This window comes from Biomphalaria glabrata, chromosome 2 (assembly GCF_947242115.1).
Source record: "Biomphalaria glabrata chromosome 2, xgBioGlab47.1, whole genome shotgun sequence".
Lineage (NCBI taxonomy): Eukaryota > Metazoa > Mollusca > Gastropoda > Planorbidae > Biomphalaria > Biomphalaria glabrata.
In genome coordinates, this window is record NC_074712.1 from 30052736 (window position 1) to 30074908 (window position 22173).

Sequence of the window (22173 nt, forward strand, 5' to 3'; positions counted from 1 at the left end):
AAGCTGTCAGGAGCTGAGCTATTACCTGAATAGTTTATAGATGCAAGTTTTTTTTTTTTTTTTCAAATTATTAATTAACTTAGATTTAAATCTGAATCTGGGTTCTATTTATCTAGATTGTCATCAAGCGTATTAGGAGGATATGTCAAGATTGCGGTTACTAAAAATAGTCCCTTTTTTTTTTTACAGACATACATTAAAAGCGAAGTTGCTATAAAAAGCCCCTTTTAAAAAAAAAATTGAATGAGCATTTTATTCTATAAGTTAGTTAATAATTATAAAAGATATTTAATAGTTAATAATTATAAAATATATTTAATAACTAGTCATTAATATTTTTCTGTCGTGACCTTGGACGCAATTGTTTTTATACCAATGCGCGAATCTTTGAATGAAGCCAGAGTCATTAATTTAAACTTCCCTTCCCTTAAGTTTTCATTTAAAAGTGGTGTCTTGTAATAAAGAAAAAACAACAACAACTGCTTACATAGTTCATTTTAAAAACTAAACAGTTTGCTTCTAGAAAACAGTTGCATCAGAACTTTGTAACATCTAAATAAATTATCATGATACCGGTATCGGATTTTCAATATTTTTTTTCTGATTTCTTAGATCTAAACGGGACGGACAGACGGACATATACATAACTATTAGCGCGTTTTCGAGGGCCGCTAAAAGAGGCAGTACCGGGTGTTTGACATCCGGATAAACGACCTTTTACTGTAGTTGGACTAGAATATTTGATTGATCTAATAGTTACTATTTACCAGCTACTGTATTATTTAATGTTAGACTAATTTAGTATTTAAAAAAGTCATTTTATCAGATCTTTTGATAGATTAGTCTCGTGAGGAAGACATTTTCCAATACTCTTTCTCTCTTCCTCTCTCTGTGTCCATCACTGTCTTCCTCTGTAGATCACATCGAGTTTTTTCCCTTTCTAGACCAATCGTGTGAATGTTGATGGTGTGCCCTTGGGGGGACGCAAGAGATGTAATTGGGGAGAGAGTGGTGTAACATTAATGTTATTCAGTAGAGGGCACATCCTAGAATGGCTGGACTGCTAACTTTATTCACTACACTGGTCGGAGGGGCAGATCTAGATTAGTGAGTAATCATGTGTGCGTTACAAGGGAGGAAGAGAGTAACAAAAAGAAAGAAAACGACAAGGACTGAAAAAGAAATGAAAGAAGAGAGACAGTGAAGTATTCCCTTGCCTTGGGAAACCAAATATTGTATAGAAAACAAATACTGTTTGGACTAGAGACATGGGACTGTGCGGTGACACTTTTAAAGTAAACTGAAGGTGACAAATAGCACTTCGGAAACATTGGGTTCTTCAATCAGTACAACCAAGCGGGTTTCAATCAGTAGACCCTATAGTGTAGCCCCTATGTCGTATGTTTAATCCATATGTTGTAGCCCATATGTTGTAGCTCCTATGTCGTATGTTTAATCCATATGTTGTAGCCCCTATGTCGTATGTTTCATCCATATGTTGTAGCCCCTATGTCGTATGTTTAATCCATATGTTGTAGCTCCTATGTCGTATGTTTAATCCATATGTTGTACCCCCTATGTCGTATGTTTCATCCATATGTTGTAGCCCCTATGTCGTATGTTTAATCCATATGTTGTAGCCCCTATGTCGTATGTTTAATCCATATGTTGTAGCTCCTATGTCGTATGTTTAATCCATATGTTGTAGCTCCTATGTCGTATGTTTAATCCATATGTTGTAGCTCCTATGTCGTATGTTTAATCCATATGTTGTACCCCCTATGTCGTATGTTTCATCCATATGTTGTAGCCCCTATGTCGTATGTTTAATCCATATGTTGTAGCCCCTATGTCGTATGTTTAATCCATATGTTGTAGCCCCTATGTCGTATGTTTCATCCATATGTTGTAGCCCCTATGTCGTATGTTTAATCCATATGTTGTAGCCCCTATGTCGTATGTTTAATCCATATGTTGTAGCCCCTATGTCGTATGTTTAATCCATATGTTGTAGCCCCTATGTCGTATGTTTAAGACATATATTGTAGCCCCTATGTCGTATGTTTAATCCATATGTTGTAGCCCCTATGTCGTATGTTTAATCCATATGTTGTAGCCCCTATGTCGTATGTTTAATCCATATGTTGTAGCCCCTATGTCGTATGTTTAATCCATATGTTGTAGCCCCTATGTCGTATGTTTAAGACATATATTGTAGCCCCTATGTCGTATGTTTCATCCATATGTTGTAGCCCCTATGTCGTATGTTTAATCCATATGTTGTAGCCCCTATGTCGTATGTTTAAGACATATATTGTAGCCCCTATGTCGTATGTTTCATCCATATGTTGTAGCCCCTATGTCGTATGTTTAATCCATATGTTGTAGCCCCTATGTCGTATGTTTAAGACATATATTGTAGCCCCTATGTCGTATGTTTAATCCATATGTTGTAGCCCCTATGTCGTATGTTTAATCCATATGTTGTAGCCCCTATGTCGTATGTTTAATCCATATGTTGTAGCCCCTATGTCGTATGTTTAATCCATATGTTGTAGCCCCTATGTCGTATGTTTAAGACATATATTGTAGCCCCTATGTCGTATGTTTAAGACATATATTGTAGCCCCTATGTCGTATGTTTAAGACATATATTATAGCCCCTATGTCGTATGTTTAAGACATATATTGTAGCCCCTATGTCGTATGTTTAAGACATATATTGTAGCCCCTATGTCGTATGTTTAAGACATATATTGTAGCCCCTATGTCGTATGTTTAAGACATATATTGTAGCCCCTATGTCGTATGTTTCATCCATATGTTGTAGCCCCTATGTCGTATGTTTAAGACATATATTATAGCCCCTATGTCGTATGTTAAATCCATATGTTATAGCCCCTATGTTGTTTGTTTAATCCAGTGATGCCCAAACTACGGCCCGCGGACCAGATCCGGCCCGCGACGTGGTTCTGACCGGCACGCCAAAACATCAGCACAAAATGTAGAAAATATAAAGAAAAAGGTTGAAAAATTTATTTTCTCTATGTTAGGACTCTCACGTTTCCTTTGATGTATTTCATACTAATCTATGTCTTGTTAGTTATTCATGTAAATTTTTTTTTTCTATAAGAACACAAGTTTGTTTTTTTCAGCAACAAGAATTGACAGTTATTTTAGAGTCTTGGACGATTCAGCGGCTGTCTTGAGCTAGCTGTGTCCTTGACATCTCATGTGTATAACACAGCGCATCTTTTCTGCATCTTTTTGGTTCGGGTACTTCTGACATCAACATGATTAGTGACGTTCCGTGTAACATTTGTAGGTTAATGAAATGGGAGTGTCAATTGGAGGTTAAAACTTCCAGAACAAGTGGACAAATCATTATTAAATGTAAATTAACAAAACAACATGTTTAATTTGTACTGAAAGTCTGGCTGTTTTAAAGAACAAAACATAAACGGCATTCTAAAACAAACCATTACAAAAATATGGAGGCATTGTCGGCTTGAGCCGCTAAGAAAAGAGTCGCTAAGTGACGTCTAGAGTTCAGCAAGTGACGAAAATGTTTACCAAAAAGTCAAGAAAATGAGTCGACTTTAATGGAGGCTACAGATGTGCTCACATTTTAAGAAGAGAAATGAAGCATTAAAAAATGCTTGCTAAAAGTGATGGAATAAAATCGGCCTGAAAAAAAAATGCATTTAAAGCTGTCAACATTTCTGGCATGACAATTGCAAAACGAGTGGACAATTTGATGAAAAACTCCATTCAAAACTAAATGACAGAGCAACAGATTTCGAAATAATTACTATTGCCGCTGAAGAGTGTCACAAACTGGAACTGATTGACTTACAAAGCCAGACTTCCCAGCTTGAGAAATTTCGAGCAATACAGACAATAGATTTCTTCGCCGTGTTGACTACATACACCTCGCACGTTTCCGAAAACAATTGCTGTGTAGGATCACAATGTTTACAAGCACTTAATTTAGTAGAAAAACTGTTTCAGTTACAAGACACCTGAAACCCTTGTTACGTAATTGACGTATCGCTGGATCCACGGGATTGTTATTACTTAGACTTAGGTCCTTCCGCGCCGTTCGGCGCATTGGGCGGCAAGCTGTCTCCATAAAGATCTGTCACTGGCAATGTCTGAAGCCTCTTCCCACCTGGTGTCCACTGTTCTGAGGTCCTCCATGAAGGTGTGTCGCCAAGTAATACGAGGACGTCCCTGTTTGCGCTTTCCTCGTTTTGGCTTCCATGTTATCGCAACTCTTGGTGTGTGTAATTCATTTTGACGTAGAACATGTCCCGCAAACCTCATGCGACGCTCAGTCACAACCTCACTAAGTGTTCTACTCCCAGTTCAGCATAGGATTTCCTTGTTTGAGATCCGGTCTGTGTAACTGACTCCCAAAATCCGTCTCAGCCATCTCTGTTGCCACATTTACTCTTTTCTCAATTTTGACAGATGACTTCCACGTCTCACATGCATATGTAGCAGTTGGAATGACGATTGTGTTGAGAAGGTGTATTTTTGTCTCGAGTCCAATGGCTTGGCTAGTCCAAATAGGCTGCAGCCTTTGGAAAATGCTCTCTGCCTTTCCTATTCGGCACGCTACATCATGGTAAGCATCTCCATCATTTGTTATGATGCTGCCAAGGTACGTGAACTTGTCCAGCTCTTCAAGCTTTGACTCGCCAAGTATGACGGGGACACCCTTTGCCTTATATCCCACTCGCATAATTTTAGTCTTATCCAAGTTTATGTGGAGGCCAATTTTGGGTGCCTCTCTGTCTAGGCTCTCCGTCATTTCTTGAATGCATTTATTTGTAGCCCCGAGTAGTGCAACATCATCAGCAAAGTCCAAGTCCGTCAATCGGAGTTGTTCATGCCATGGAATACCAAAGGCATTCTGGTTCATTGCTCTCCTCATTATGTAGTCGATGGCTAGGAGGAAAAGGAAGGGAGATAGGATGCACCCCTGTCTCACACCTGTCTCGATTGTAAAAAACTCTGTTGTTCACTCTTTTGTTTTAATGCAGCAACTAGACTGACTGTAAAGGTGTCGTAGGATCTGGACGAATTTTTCTGGGATACCGTATTCTCTAATTATTTTCCTTAGTGATTCTCGGTGGACACTATCAAACGCTTTTTTGAAGTCCACGAAACTGATCGTTAGCCGTTGTTGGTACTCAAGACTTTGTTCTATGATATTTCGTAAAACGAAAATCTGCTCTGTACATGATCTGCCTCTTCGGAAACCTGCTTGTTCTTCTCTGAGCCTTTCATCTACAGATTGTTATTGTTATAAAACTATCTAAAATGGTTTAGTCTCTATTTCATTTTTCTGTATCTTTTCATTTATGTGGCCCGCGACACAAGTGTCGGAAATTAAAATGGCCCGCAGGCTGTATAAGGTTGGGCATCACTGGTTTAATCCATGCTCCGTAGCCCCTTTGCTGTAAGGTGTCGCCCTCTATGTGTGCGCATGTCACTTGGCAATAAGAGACGCGTAGAAAAATAAACTCATGAATGAGAAACAAAACGAGGCTGGTGAAATGTTGATGTAACTAAAGAACAGACTGTGCAAGTGGTTCAAACAAAAGTACAATTAGAAATAATATCTCGTCCACTGGAATGTGAAACTAGCGGAAAACTTTATAGCTCTCTTTGTAAATACTGTTCAGTTCACAGTAATACAATTTTAATAGTAGCCCAATAGTCCACTAAATGTTTGTGTTGTACTGAGTTTGGTTGTAGGAGAACTGATGTTCGATATACATTCTATAAACGAATAGTGAACCCAGAGAATACACGTTGGATGAGCCGCACAAACTGTGAACACAATTCACGTTGTCCTATTCAGTACCTGAACTTCACTTGTGCATTGATGATGGTTGGAAAGATACATGCCCACCTTTTCTCATCCTGGGGTAGGCGTACACTTCGAGTGCATTCTGCCGACGTTTGGTGTACTTGTAGGATTGAGACAACCCTATAATCGTAAAAAGAAGCTCTGAATGTCTGTAGAGGTGGAAATAGAAGTGGTATACAGCACCTAACCCTAGACAATAAAACACAACAGGTTAAGATCTACTGGTGTAGATGAACTTATGAAGGATTACAAAGAACTGTGAGTGGTGGGAGTGTGGGCGTGCTACTCTGGCAGCAATTGGTTTCTTGCTGCTGCGTCAAACTCTTGCAGTGAAACCAATGGGGGTAATGGGGAAGTAAACAAAGATAAGGTGAACACGAGGGTTTCTATATTGACAGAGTTAGACTTGAGTGTAGACCTGTCTTTCGCTATTCCTAGCAGCCACAACAGCACTATCAATGTATAGTAATAATTTTGTCATGTCTGAGTATGGGGAAGAGAGGAAAGGTTTCCTATGATCGGATATACCTGTATTTTATTTTCTCCTCTCTCTCTCTCTCCCTCTCTCTCTCTCCCCTCCCTCTCCCTCTCATATTAGTAACTAACAGTCGTTAGAAGAAAGTAGATTTATAAATACAGTCTACCGATGTAGTATCAGTTGAGCATTGTAAGTAGAAAAAGATCTTATAGCACTCAGATCTGAACCTGAATTTGCAGCTACACATCAATATGTTGTCATCTTGTAGTTCTGCCATGAATTAACAAGTGATCCACATATCTTACTATGGTGTGACCTAGAGAGCCAGACGTGTTTTGACTTACATGAAACCAGAAATCTTGTCGGTTGAAAGTCAGTTACTACAACAATTTTCACATTAGACAGCTGCGAGTCATTACCATAACAGTCCTAACTCTTTATTTAATTCATGCTAACTTACTTCTTACAACGGTTACGAGGATTATTATTTTACAAATTACAGCTTACACTTACACAGTTGTATTAGTTTACAAAAAGCAGCTTACAGTTATACCGATATATAAGTTTTCAATTACACCTTACAATGTCATGAATGTACGTTCAACGAACACGTGACACATCTGTCCCATCGCAAAGAAACAAATTCGCGCCTTGTTTATTGATTGAATCACGTGATACGTCAGTAGACGTTCTGGACAAGTCTTTATAAATTATCGACATAGTGTACGGAGGTAAAGAGCGATTATGTACGGAGGTAACGAGTGCTTGTGAGTTGATCCTAGCACCAGCCCAATACTGACCGCCCCCCTAGATCTAGTGAGCCAGAACCGCGTGTCTAAAGCGTCAGTCTGAGTGAGAGCACGATCTGCCGCGCTCACTGGCTGGTCATACACTTGTTGTTTTTTTGTCTTCTGCTTTCTTTCACGTATCCCACTAGCCAGTGGGCAGCTCATCACAGGGTATTAACTGCACATAGCCTGTTAGGCCGGGACCTAATTTTGTCATGTTGAGTTTTGAATGAATCCCATTAGTCTAGTTACACCAACAGGATTTATCTCCAATGAAGGTAAGCTATTGATTTTCTCATGTTTACATGCTTGGGTAGCATATTGACCCACCGTCTTAGTGAACCAAATGGGACACGACTTGTATTTAAACAAATCACTTTTACACGAAATCATTTTGAACTGGACATACATCTGCATACAATTGTCTCCATTAGAGAGATTGCACTGGGGGCACCGAGGGTGGGAGGGGCGGCCCTATTTATAAACTATACGTTAAACGTGCAGCCTGTAACTTGGGAAGGGCTCGGGCGTCCCTATGGATATAACACACACACGCACACACACACACAAAACAAAAACCAACAACATAAAAAATACTTAAAAAAACAAAGTTTATATTCAGTGAAATCAGTTAGTTTGGATTAGTCATGAAATCTTGTGTTCTATCCACCTAGACCAGGGGTGGGCAACCTTTTTTGTATCGAGGGCCGCATTACCAAAAATTTTTGGAATTGCGGGCCGCAGATATATATATATATATATATATATATATATATATATATATATATATATATATATATATATATATATATATATATATATATATATAGCTTACAAAGATACTCTAGCTAACTGTGTAAAGTGTCTTTTAATTCATATTTACACTGTATTATATTCGAGTTTCTTGTTTTTTTCCCCCACACTCCACGTAAAGGAATTACAACAAGTGTTAGCAAGTTTTGAAACAATTTTACGATTTTTTTTTATAATTTCTGTTATATTTTTATAACACAATATCTCCAGAAATATACAATTGTACCTAATCTATTAAATAGTGAGCTAATGATATTGAGGACATATAATATTATCAATCTAATTAGAACGAAGTGTGAAAATAATGGGTAGTTTAGATTTAAGAACAAAATATTAATAAATAACGTATCCGCTAGCTTAGCATGGGCAGGACAAATGAGAAGAATATAAAATCTCATGGAAGAAATTGTTATCTTACTTGAAGGACATTGACTATTTATATTTTTCAAAATTGCTATTGCAATGGGTTGTTTGCATATGAAATGTAAATACATATGTTAAATCTTTTTAAACAAAGCTTTCCCATTTCTACAAACAAGCAAAAGAAAACAGATTTTGTCATTTTCCTTTTTTCCTTTGATGAAATGTAAAACTATTTCTAGTGAAATTATTAAAAGTGCAACACTTATTTGGATTCCTTAATTGTGCAATGTATCAAAGAAAATTTTTAGGCGTCAAGAGCCAGTTCTCAATATCATCAGCTCACTATTGAGCGCAGAAGCTGATTCAGTTCCAGAGGCCATAACTCCAAGCCAAGAAAAGTTCGAGTCAGTACTTCCACGGGAGTCCTATGAGTGCCAGAAGCTGTATTTCCACACTTTAAAAAATTTGCTGCTGTTCACACAATTCGGGTACACATATTACATCTTTTCTTCTTCGTTATAATTTTACATGTTGGAAGGTTTAGATTACGTTCTGTATCTGATGATGATTTGAAATGTTATGCAGCTTTTGTGCAAACTTTCATGTTTAGAATTTATGGTTGGGATATTTTTTATAAAAACAAAAAAAAACATCAATTTTCCTGAGTCAAAGGTCGAGCTCCATCAGTTGTTACACTTGCCATCTTGTTCCAACCCAACACAGTTCATCAAATAAATACTGGCCTGAGATTGTGTTTTGAATTGAGTGCATTTTTTGAATTGAGTGCATTGATGTATAGTTAATAAGAATAATCTTCGTTTACTTGAAACTTTTTATAACGAGACAGTTCCAATAATTTTTATAGATATTATTTTTAATATATTTGCATATTTGTATGTATATACTGTGGGCTCACCTGATTTCTGTAGGTGTTGACGGGCCTCATAAAACACTCCGGCGGGCCGCATGTGGCCCGCGGTCGTAATTTGCCAACCCCTGACCTAGACATATACATCTGTGCAATAGAAATATTTTTACCAATTGTTTTTGTTTAGCTTTCTCGATGCACTATGATCCTATCACTTGCCTGGACATGTTGTGAAAGGAGGAGGGAAGAAAGGAGGGTATCTTTGTAAATGTTGACATGATCTTTTTTAAATACATACAAATGTTTTACTCAGGGCTTAATATTTCTCAAGGGGACTAAGACGGCATCACATCTGTGAAGAATGATTTATTTCCCTTGTTCAAGATACCAAACGAACTAATTAATTACCGCTAGTTAATTAACTAATTGGTTAATTTTTTTTTATTGATTCTTGTGTTGTCAGGTAAAAGAAATAATTTCAGCAAAATTTCAGCTTAATCTGAGATTGGGTGTGGGAGAAATAACGTGTACAAACTTTTTACCACACAGACCGACAGAGTGAATTGATATAAGCTATGTAAAAAGGCACACAACAAACTTGTTTGGCTCTACCTTTTGTTTTGAAACATAGTGAAGACCGGCAAACTTTCGCCTCTGTGAAACGCAGTTTGTTTTGGGCGAGATTTGTGACAAGAGCTTGGTCGCCATTCGTTGGATTGGTTAAACAGCGAAAGTGACTTTTTTATGTTAATTTCATCTAGTGAAGTGTCAGTCTAACCACGAGACAAAGTCATTCTATTCATGTCTTGTTTTCTCTTTGTTCCGCATATCTTCGTCTGATCTCTCCAATGTAACCAACCAAAAAGCGAGCATCAATGTGAGAGTTCCATCCCATTCTGATCAGCTCAAACTATGTGTGTCTTGCACCAAACATAAAGACATTCTTTTGTTGACTTTTTCGTATTCAAAGTTTTTCTGATGGCAGTTCCTTTGTAATGTTGTTATAGTGTGTGTGTGTGTTTTTGTGTGAAGACAAGCAGTTATGGAACGAAACATCATTGCTCAATATCTCTATTTAGAATAGAAACACGAGTAGGAGATTTATACATTTTGTTAGCAGGTATGTGTTTCGAGCTGTAGAAGGGAGCGGTAGTGAGTAGAGTGCAAGTAATCCTTAGGCAATGTTCTCATCTAGATTTTCGACATGTCAATTCTATTACTTTATTCCGAGGTCTATTTACAAACGCTTTTAAAAAACAAACAACTGTATAACTTCTCTTCAACGTGCTCCTGTCCCATTTCTCTGAATGTTTCCAGTGGTAGCAGAGTGACAAGCTAGCTCCGTAGAGAAAACATTGGCAACTAAGATTCTCCTGCATGAGTGTCACAGTAACATTGTGAAGACATGGCAACGTCTTCTTCCATTGTCTAGACCAGAAAACTTAACGAACTGTTTGTAAGAGTGACTTGAACTAGAGCACTCAAAGCGCTGATTCCATTAGCTGCCAACATTAACGCTGATGTACTCGTGGAACTCACGTCTTCAGAAATACAACAAAAAACTGACATTATTTTTTTCTGTTTCATTTGTGTTCAAACCAAGTTTTATTGATTTTATAGTTCAAGCCAATGTTGTTGTTTGCTTCTAGATGAAACGAAATAAGCCTCAAAAACAATGGCTAGAGGAAATATAGTGTGGAGGCCTATTCCACTTTACCTATCCATTAGTCTGTTAAACCGTTGGGGCACCATAAATGATCTGTCCACCGTATTTCTCCAATTCCGGCTGCCTTTTAAATATAATTTCTTTCCATGACATGTCCGCCTATTCTTTAATGTTGTCCTTTCATCGCGTCTTCTATCTGCCTCTTCTTCTTAACCTGGCACTGTTCCATGAAGGAAGGTCTTTGATAGCCCTGAGGGTATTGTGATATGGCCATAAAGTTTCAGTTTCCGTTTTTTGACAGTGGTCAGCAGGTCATCGTGCGGCCCGATTGCCATTGTGATCCTGTTTCGAATCTTCTTATTTGTTATGCGGACTTTGTAGAGAGCAGAGAGAGAGAGTGTGTTTTATTTGTTACTACCACTGTATAACCTTCTAATTCTCCACTATTTTGTATTCTAACCTAGCCTATCTTGGATTTAAAAGGGAAATATGTGTTATAGTCATGCAACTACTAAGAAATAGTTTCTATTAAGCCATGGACTGTTGTAATTGATTTGTTGCTTTAAAGATAGAAATCGTCATTAAATAATTCACTTTCCCAACATTTATTTCACCCAAAAAGTCAGCATTCAAATAATTTAAATAACAGAAATAGTAGAACTCTTGGCTGATGTCTGGAAAATGAATCTTGTAGAAAATTAAAAAAAAAAAACACAAAGCAAAGAAAACCAACAGTATGTGATTTCTGTGACAGCCTGATGTATGACACGTCAGTTGAACTGTTTTTATGTTCTACGATTTTACTGACTAGTCTTTATTTGTTTAAGTTTAAGCCATTGCTTTTCATTTATCATTTAACACGCTATCCTTGTATACACATCAACTCTACAGGAGTCTTTTAGTTTGGAATGTCTAAGAGATTTGATCATTTGAACACACAGTACTAAGATTGATTTCTCCCATTGACTCGAATCAAATAGTTCTTGGATTCTCATTCGAACCGTGTTCTAAGCAGATACATGTGGAGCACATTTGTTTTTTGAAATTACTCATCTGCGTTCTTGTTTCGTACACTGTAGATCTGCGTCTTTTTCAATACATAATCATTGGTGTAGCAATGTGAGGAGGGGGGGGGGTCTATCGTCATCCCAATTCGCCTTTCAGCAAGTTTCCAAGACAGACAAGATTAGACGATAACGAACACCACCACAAGTATCTGACCTAGAGAACTGTACTGCCAAGTATCTGACCTAGAGAACTGTACTGCCAAGTATCTGACCTAGAGAACTGTACTGCCATACAGGAAACCAGAAGTCAAACTATTATTGAATTGAAAGTATACACTTTACATTTTCAAATGTGACTTTCATCATGAATTTTTAATGAGAAATGATTGATAACAATTCATTTTAGAAATGTTCTCCGTAATAAAGTAATAGCAAGTCTAAACTTGCAGAAACTGTAGACAAGCTCGGTGAATAGGCAATAGTAACGGTTAAGTCAGTCTGATAAATTTCAGTGTTAGAAAACGCCGCAAAAAACGACAAAAACAAGAAAAACCAAAAAACATTAACAACAACATACAATTGTTTTTTGTTCAGAAAGTAAAGATTCTCGCGTTACGAAAAAGCTTTCTTCACCCCCTGCAGTCTACATGAGCAAGTGATCTAAATGAGACATTTACATTTGTACAAAATGTTGCACATGTATTGAACAAGTATCATGGCCTTTTTTTTTTTCAATGTGGGAAATTTGTTTTTGTAATGTTAGAAACTTTTAATCTACATTTAAAATCCAATATCGTTTTAGCTTTCAATATTTCAATGTTTACCTAACACGCTTTAGGACAAAATGTAAAAAGTGAAGCTCTTGAATTGGTTACAAATGCAGGTGATATTTATGACAGGAACGCGCGCTACATATTTCAACAGGTGTATTGGTTCAGTATGATACCTTCCGTTTGGTTTTGTTCAATCTTAGTCATAATGGCGACTTTTAACTAGTTTGAATACCAGCTTTTTAATGACTAGTGTCTTTCCAAGGACTTTCTAATTCGCCACTCTGTTTTCTCGATAGTTCATCCTTCTATTGACTCCTGGTTTATCCAAAGTCTTGTGGACCTCATTGGCCCACTTAGTTTTCTATTGATTTCATGTCTACGTTGGTAGAATGTTTGCATGGCCAGAGAACATGTCCAATAGAAAATGTTCCCTTAAGGGCATGTTTACACAAGAATGCCGAACGCAAACTAGTTTAATTGCATATCAATTACACTTTAATCCTAGGCCAGAACTTGGGATCTCTGCAGCATGTTAGCTGGGTGCATAGAAGGTTCCATTCCCATTGGCGTCATCTAGGTGACCATGTGCAACAGATGGACATATAAGAGGCCGAGAACCTTACACTGTCATGTTGCTTCAGACATCACTAGTTCATGTTTATCTATTGCTGTAAACTAGGGGCTTTCAAAATAATACATTCTATTCATTTGAGCGATATGTCTTTGTATAGAGATAACAGAGATGGCTTCCTGGTTTTGAAGTAATGGTCAAGGCTTACTATCCTACCCGGTCATCCTCTGTCGTCCAGCGGGAGGTTTGGATTAGGAAATAGATGATCTTCAACTCTGAAGGAACATCCCAAACATGTAAAACATTATACAAACTTATTTACACTACATACGAAAGCTGTCCCTGCTAGTCACTGATGTTATACTTACATTTGTCAAACAAGTTCAATTTGGTCTCCTACTATTGGAATATCTTGTGGTCTTGGTGTTTTATCAACTTATTTGTTATCGTGATAGTACCGGTGATAAAAAAATGTCATTAATTAATTAATTACGCACGAACTTTGTCCATCAAAGTGTTACGACACTTCACGACCTATTTCCCAATTGAGACTTTCAAGGCAGTGGTGAGCGAAATGTTAGGGAATATAACGGTTATGTTCTTAGATGTTTGGCCTACCGGCTTGACGCTTCATAAACGCCCGATCAATTTGCATCTCAATTTAGCTATAGTCCAGACGAAGAGGAAGGTGACTAGCTGTCATTGTATTCCTAAATTGTTCACTTACTCCCCCTGGCCTCGAATCATTTTGTAAATTATGGAGCCTCGGTTCTTTTATTTTTTAGGCACTGTCCGATGAAAAGTGTGTGCATTCATTAAGTCTGGATTTTGTAGAAGGGAGACAATCCCAACGGAGATCTGTGTTAATACAGGGTTGAAGGGAGATAAATGTGAATCTGTAAAACTGCCCAATCGATAATGGGATGATAAATAATAATAGAGAATAGCCTTTACAGTTTGATTTGCAATGCTACAAAGTGAATCAAATGTTGAGGGGTGAAATGGACTCTCCAAGACCTACAATGCTTACAATGTGAAGCAAACTTTTTTTCATATGTGCAGTTGAGTAACTTGTCTTCGTACATGTCTCATCACTTTGTTGGTTCTGTGCGCATGTTTCGAGCTAGTAGCTTTAGGACTACAATACTTCCTATTCACGTAAGACACGTAATGTATAGATGTTGTGAGTAGACAACTTTGTCTACCACTAAAAGTCTTGGTGTCTTGGTGATATGATACGAGCACTGGGATAGTCTCGTGAGACGACTCACTCCCGTAGAGTACGACTCACATCAGACTTGCAAAATAGTAATTATGTAACTGGGGAGCTCTGTCACCTACAAATGGGAGGGGGGGTTGTTTTATTGAGTGTCACTGACGTCATCCTACTTAGTAACCATGGTTACTACTTTCCCTTAGGGTGTAGACGTCATCTAATAAGATGAACATATTATTAAGACAAAAGACAAAGTGATTTCAACTGCAGATAGATTGCAGGATAGTTCATAAATAAACTCATCAAAGCCTTCGATTCTAACAACTATGAAATAAAGTAAATCGCATTGCTTCATTTAACATGGCCATTCAAAGCGCACTGCTCATTTAACCAATGCTAAAGGTACAATGTAAATGCTTTCAAATCGCACAGCGTTGTCATTTACATATCGCGCAGAACATTTGAACACAGATGTTATGATGTGCAGTGTTATAGTCAGTTTTTGTTTGTTTACATTTTCATTGAATGCATTGAAAGAAACTGTTCAGCTAACAACAAGATTGATTACTTGCAAGTTACTGACATCTTTTGACTTGTATAGCAAGTGTCTTAGTTTGCTGACTTTATGTCTAATCATTATTCGTTACATTATAGATGTTCATTATAGTATAGACCATAGAGTATCGTTTTCAGTTTCATGCCCAATGCGCTGCTGCGTTGGGAAGCCTGATGGGTTTGTGTGTGGGTTGAAAGGCTTCGTGTCGACTCCTAACAGGGCACCTGTCACATCTGTTTATCGTAGGGGACGAAACGTTAGTTTTTTTCCCCTTCAAATCTCCTGAAAATTGGGTCTCTGTTTTGATTGCGTCTACTCTGTTCTGTAAAGTGTGCTGTCCCCTCTCACAATAGATCCCGCAGAGTTTCTTCCTTAAGTCCATACGCATGAAAGTTGATCTCCTGTCTAGATTGCGTCATCAAATATCCGGTTCTGTATGGAGCCTCCATTAAAGTGTAGACATCTTTCTGTATCGTTGGGGGCATTGCTACTTGTGAGAGAAATATTGACGTATTTTTTAATTTTTTTTTTTACTTGTATGAAAGAGAACACGTCGAATGTATGACATTTGAAATGTGCACAATTTCCACTGTGAACTAGAGTGCAGGAGACACTTTCATCGATTTCAGGTTTCGAGCTGAAAGTGTTTCCGATAGTAAGTTCCATCAAGACAGTTGTTTTTTTTTTCGCTACAAATGTTGAAGTTTCCTACAGAATACTCCATATGGGACTAGTTTGACGAAGACGAGTGTATAGATTTGTAACTAGTGATAGATGTTGACAAGTCAGCTTCTAATGGTATGTGTAGTGTAAACAAAATGAGTTTCTGTGTTTAGTTCATCTCCTGATCTCGTCTTTTCGACATTAGCATTTGGAGCTCGAGCTGCTCTATTTTTTGTTTTTCTGTTTGTGTCTACTATTTATAGTATTCACATTTTTATGTTTATGCTTGCTTTATACTTCTAATACTGATGTGATACATTGGTCAACTATTTTGAAACTCTTATTTGTAAAAGTACTTGTTTCCTAAGAAGGAATAAATATATCATCACAAGGGTCTGCCATTCCAGAACAGAAAACAGTATTTCCTGTGAGCATCTCTATTACTTGACCTAGTTAAATCGTTGAGTTATTTAGCTCACACTAGAACTTGAATCTTACTACGAGACCTCACACTATGTCCAGACTCCATGTCTGTCTTATGACATATCATCTGGCTAACACTATGTCTAGATAGTCTCTTTCATAACATCTGGCTCACACTATTTCTAGAGTATCTTTCATAAACTCCATGTCTGTCTCATGACTTAATATCTGGCTCATACTATTTCTAGAGTATCTCTTTCATAGACTGTCTCATGACTTTATATCTGGTATACTCTATGTGTAGAACCTTTAAGTTACCAAGCTGTTATAAAAAAAAAAGCCTTAAAGCCAACAGTCACGAGAGTGACACTTAGACTTCCTGTCTACTGTTGTCTGCCGTGAGTCCAGTTGAACAGTCAGCATTGTTTACTTTCTGCAAAGGTCGAACACCTATCGGAAAACAATGCAAGCTCTTTGAAATCACGGATACATTAAGGAGCCAATAGTTCTAGCCATAACGTCACGTGTCACCTAATAAAGCGTGTCAAGGTCACCCAATACAACAAGCTGTCTTGCTACCCATTTATTCACGACATCACATCTACGAATAGAACTAAACATTGCTTCTGAAAGCCCAGGGCAGATAAAGTGAAACAAACATTTCTAAACTATTACTTTTGGTTCTTTCCCGACTATCGGAGGGTTATTTGAAAGGGTGTCAAGTGTAGTCAATGTGTGTCTAATAGAGGTCTATGTCACATTGTGCTTTTGTTGTTGAATTAATATGTGTGCTGATTTATTATAGAGTTTCAGTTCGTGATAATGGAATATTCACTGTTCTAATGGACCTCATTCACCAGTCGTAAACAAACAACATTTAGTCACGTGATCTTATTGATAAAACAACGAAAAAAAACTGTCACGTGACAACCATCATGAATTAAACATGAGATCGTAATTTGTATAGAAGAGATAGAGCACCACGTGGCTAAATGTTGTATGTTTACGATTGGTGAATGAGGTCCATTGGTTCTAATGTTATTGCTACTATTTGAAGACTCCACGGCTGTCACGTGACTAGATTGACGCCTAGAACAGTGTAACGAACACGTAGTGCAAGACTTTTCTTTGTTCAATCTCCCCTCGCCCCAATCCTTTCCCAATCATGCTCTTGATCCCACGTCTACTCTTCACACACACGCGCGCGCACACACGCACACACACACACTTCTTGCACACATACTTTTTTTTTCCAAAACAAATTCTTATATAAATGTGCAAGATTTCCTGATAATTCTCAACTTACTTTGAGATATCTTGTGTACTTTTTGACGTCTGTACTTTTTGACGACTGTACTTTTCTTGTGTGATGAATGCTAGACGTCAACATACATATGAACTGAAGCTCTAACTAGATCGGGTTGAGCATTGCATCAATTCTCATGTGAGTGTGTGTCTGATTAGTTGTGTGTGAGAGAGTGCAGGCGTGTGTGCGTATGAATACAGTTCTGATCAGTTTTGATTGCCGGCGTCATGGAATGGGGGGAGACAGATATTTAAATATATTTTTGTAATCTCGTGTGGGCCGGACGGAAATGGACAGTGGTTGGGTGTATCTAGGGTATGCAAATCTGGTGGGATTGTCTTGTCCAGCCACTGGTCATTTAAAACTCCTCTCTTCTAAAGACTTGTGCTGTAATTTTGGAAGCATTTGTTTCGATTGATGCCGAGCCGAATTTGATCTGCATATGTTTAGTGAGAGTCTAGGCAGGGGCATTCACTCCAATGAGATGGGAATGGTTTTACTGGGTATTTCTGGATCCAATCTAGTTGGCACGGCCGTTTGTGTGTTACATCGACAGACCTCTTGTTTTATGTTTGGGACTAGCTTCTTTCAGAAGGATGGGAGATGTAAGTTCATCTAGTGGGCCACTGAAGATCTAGACAAAATGGTAGAAAGATGGTAACATTACAAAGAGAAGTCTAACTTGAACTTGTGCATAGTGTATAGCAGTTGGTGGCTGTGCTCAAAGAACAATGTCAGTATAAAGGAAAGAAAAAAAAGTGGATTATGCAATCAGTAAGTTGAGAATTGAGAATATTGTTCCTGTTTTCCTCTAAACTAAACTGTACTATTTCTTTTTTCTATTTTGTGTGAATGTTTTCACCATGAACCAAAAATCTCAACTCAAGGATAATTAAGCCTACTACTTCCCTGACCACGACAAATGCAAAGCTTTCTTTTAACTGAACTGATGGACGTGAAGTGTCCCAACTTTATTTGAGGCATTTTGTTCTCTAAACACATACTCTCTAGTGTACTCTATGTTTGCTTATTGTGGGGTTTCTGTTTAGAAATATTAGCATCAGTTGTTGGATACAAATATTTTATTTTATCTTCAACATAACTGAAAGATTAAAGTAATAAAAAGTTTCGCTACGTTTCTTTGCTTATATATACAGTATAGAAATATATATATTTTAAAATTAATAAAGTATAAAGTTCCCTTCTCAGACTTTGCGATCTATAGAGCAGACTTTTAAAATGAATATAACAATAGCAAGAAATATCAATTCTGAACTCAAATGTGCACTAAAGTGTTTAGGAAACTGAAGTTTGTAAAGGTCTATGTCCTGTTGAGCTCACCATCTTAGTGTAACAGAATATGAGGAGTTGATCAGCGGAGCTCTCGTATCTGATCTAATGTAGCCACCAAGTAGAGTTTGACCAATTTATGAGGATTTCTCAGATAAATAAGAAACCTAACCGATTTCGTGAGTGTGACCCTCTAATCGCAGAAGCTACTTCTTCTCTACTCGTGTTGACCAGTACTAGAATGGTGAATGCTGAAAGAGACATGGTCAACTGTGTTCAGTCCTGGAGACTGTGTAGAAACACGGAGGGAACTATTTCTCATTTCAAGCCAACATTCGATGACAAAACGCAGCTGGAGATATACTTTGAAGAATACGACCATGAGTTTGGTGACTCCTTCATTGGTTTGGTTTCTGGAACATTAAGGAGACCCTACAGTCAAGCTTCATTCTAACCCTAAAACTGCTATCACTGTCTTTGTCTCTTGACTTGTTATCAATTGTTATAATAGTTAACGAATTGTTCTGAAATAATCGCTTATCAAAAGTAAACTGAACTCTGTTCTGGTATAAGTCAAACAAAACAGACTTTGGTCTGAAAACAAGCCAGATACGTAATGTACAGAGACCATTGACTAACTAAACTAATCATCTCGACTGGTCGATGGTACCTTCTGATGACGTCATCCAGCTCCTTTCTATATCCAATTACCAGACGAGGTGCAATGTGTACTTGTGAATATGTTTAGATGTATGTGTGTGTGAGATAAAAGACAGCTGTGTGTGTGAGAGAGAGAGAGTTGGGGTTAGAGAGACTTCAGTCAATGCTAAATGGTTCTAAATAGTGGTCAGATCTATGTCGACTGTTTGGAAGGAGTGTATTTAAATAGCATGTAGACTCATCAGATTAGTTTCTTTCATCCAATTCAAAATTTGACATCACAAACCAAAACATTGTGACAGAAAGTTTATTTGCAAATTTAGAGAAGTCTTAAAATTACAGCAGACACCAAGCGCGAAGGCTGGCTCCAGTTCTTCCAACACATTTGTTCTTTCTGCCCCATTGATGATTTCAAACATTTGTTCTTTCTGCACCATTGATGATTTCAAACATTTGTTCTTTCTGCCCCATTGATGATTTCAAACATTTGTGTTCAGGTTAACGTTTAAAACTCAGGGGGGGGGGGGGTAGTGTGGTTGAAATATCATGTCATGAGACAGTGTTCTCATTCTCGTTAATCTCATCTCTTTCTAGTGCTATCTGTCACTCTCTCATCACTGAGTGTATCAGTCTTGTTAGTATCCTCCGTAACAACTGGCTACGTTTACATTCATTTCTTGTTATTTGCAATTTCCGTCTAACATTGAGCTAACTTGTGAACATTATTATATTAGAACATATATTACTCATCTAATGATTGAACTATGACTTACATTTTTATTACTTTAAAAGCAAAAATCGAGTGCAAGCCATAAGTTGGTCGGAATGTTTGTTATAGTTTTGAGTCTAGACTATTGATGGATCAGATAGTTTAGGATCATCTCCCAGACTCAGATACTTCAACACTTTGCTTAACTTTCTGTTGGTTACTTTCATTTAGTTGTCTAGAATCTTCTTATGTTAGCGCGGTCCGTGTTTTAATTTAATGCATTTTGATAATGTTGACTAGAGATAAAATTATGGGAATTGAAGAAATGGTCACATGTTCTTTTAGTAAGAAAAAGTCCTGGAAACACTGGTTTAGTGACGGGGATTTGACTTGGCCTTCCAGTATGAAGATAGTTCGAAATGTGCGCGTCATTACATTAGTCTCGTCATGTCAACTTATTATTTGTTTATACAACTTTGTATTTCTCAGGAGCATTATGAATTAGCATGGAATGTTTTTGTCCTTAAACTAGGGACATTTTATTACAACTCAAGATGTTTAGTTGTTTTTTTTTTAAACTGCGTTAAACAACAACATTTGCGCTAGCTGTCTGGTATCATCCTTTTCTTCCTTACAAACCCCAGGCTTTGGTCTTTGTCTAAATTATTGTCTCTATATAGCGTTCTCTCTCTCTCTCTCTTTTTAATATTATCTCATTCTCTTAGCACTTAGTATGATAGCATGCCAATAGATCAATCCAACAGTTCTACGACAGATCACATTCACTAGTTCTAAAACTAACCTTGGGTTTATCATCTGTCTATTTGTTTTCTTGTGTGACTGGATATTTATTTTTTTCATTCAATCGGATGTACCCACTCCAATGACATTTGCTCACAGGCAGTGGCATCAACTCATGACATTAATGGCACTTTTTTGTATGCCATTAAAATTCTAAAATCGTTTTTTTGACAGAAGGAATAAAAAAATCTGAGAGGAATATTAAAGAAAAAAAAAATGGTTTTGTAGTTGTGATAGACACTTGTGTGTTTGCAACGTACGTGATGTATGTGCCATGTGTTTATGTTGTGTTTTTTTTAGTCGTGATTGAGATTTATGTATTCATGATTCATTTTAAGCGTTTATGTTTGTCTATTTTTGTGTGTTATGTATTTATTATGTATGTGCCAAGTATTGGCGTTGTGCTGGTGATGTACAACAGAAGTGATTGTGATGAATGTGTTATTTATGTGTTCTTGTCATGTTTGTATAACCCATGTTATGTGTATCTGTGATCCACGGGTGTTACATTCTGACACTACATTAGAAATACACGTGTCTAGTAGCCATGCTTCTCACTCCTATCGATCTACAGCATATTTAACTGTGGGCGAGAGATACTATTTGTTATGCAGTGGTACCTGGGTACACGAATGATTCATTACTTAAACTGTTCGGTGTTCGACCTAATAAACCTGAACAGATTTTCAGAACCTGAACCCCCATCATATTACATTAGCTCTTTAGTTAAAAAATAGTTTCGGTGTTTGAACAAAATCGGTTCTAAAGAAAATTCTGCCTTATGGTGGTGAAGCGAGATACCTCTGTCTATACTATTTGTGTTTGTACATGTTTACATCTAGTTTTGAGATGAGGAGGTGAAAATGCAGTCAGAAAAAGCTATACATTTATTTGTTGCTTGCTTGACTGTTTTCTTTGTATTCTTGTTGTAACAGTAACACATAAAAACAACAGTGGTAGAGGACATAGACTTTGCTAGAAATCGTAGTCGATATATAAAAAAGAAAGGGGCAGTAAGAATACAAAATTTGTAGTCCAAGAAATTAATAAGAAATGTCATCACCAGTGAGTGCACGGGCCATAACCCTTGGTAAATATTCTCCGGGTCGTTAATTCTTAACCAAGACGCTTGTCTCTTTGAAATTCATGGCATACTATTGATCGATCAAATGTTTTTGTAACTCTTTCAACCGAGTTGTCAACATCTTCCACATCCAATGTTTACCAACAAACAGTGTATTGTTGTGGTCGTTTGTCCTAAGTAGTTTGTTCTGTTGACATGTTGTTCAGAGGTTCGAATCCCGCTGGCAGTTGTTCTCTGCCACACATAGACTCAACACG

The 22173-nt window shown here is 37.4% G+C and overlaps 1 protein-coding gene across 8 annotated transcripts in view; it reads left to right on the top strand.

Moving 5' to 3' along the window:
- Window positions 1–22173, top strand: part of LOC106060390 (cAMP-dependent protein kinase regulatory subunit) — a 136981-nt gene that overhangs the window by 74362 nt on the left and 40446 nt on the right. The window contains exon 1 of one of the 8 annotated variants that reach the window (XM_013218231.2): window positions 7213–7425. The exons of 5 other annotated variants lie outside the window; for them this stretch is intronic. In XM_013218231.2, coding sequence (XP_013073685.1) covers window positions 7420–7425 — 6 coding nt within the window. In that variant the 5' untranslated portion in view covers window positions 7213–7419. Of the gene's footprint in view, window positions 1–7212; window positions 7426–15739; window positions 15779–17819; window positions 18147–22173 lie in introns of those variants that run through there. 2 more of the 8 variants (XM_013218229.2, XM_013218230.2) reach the window with 2 other exon arrangements.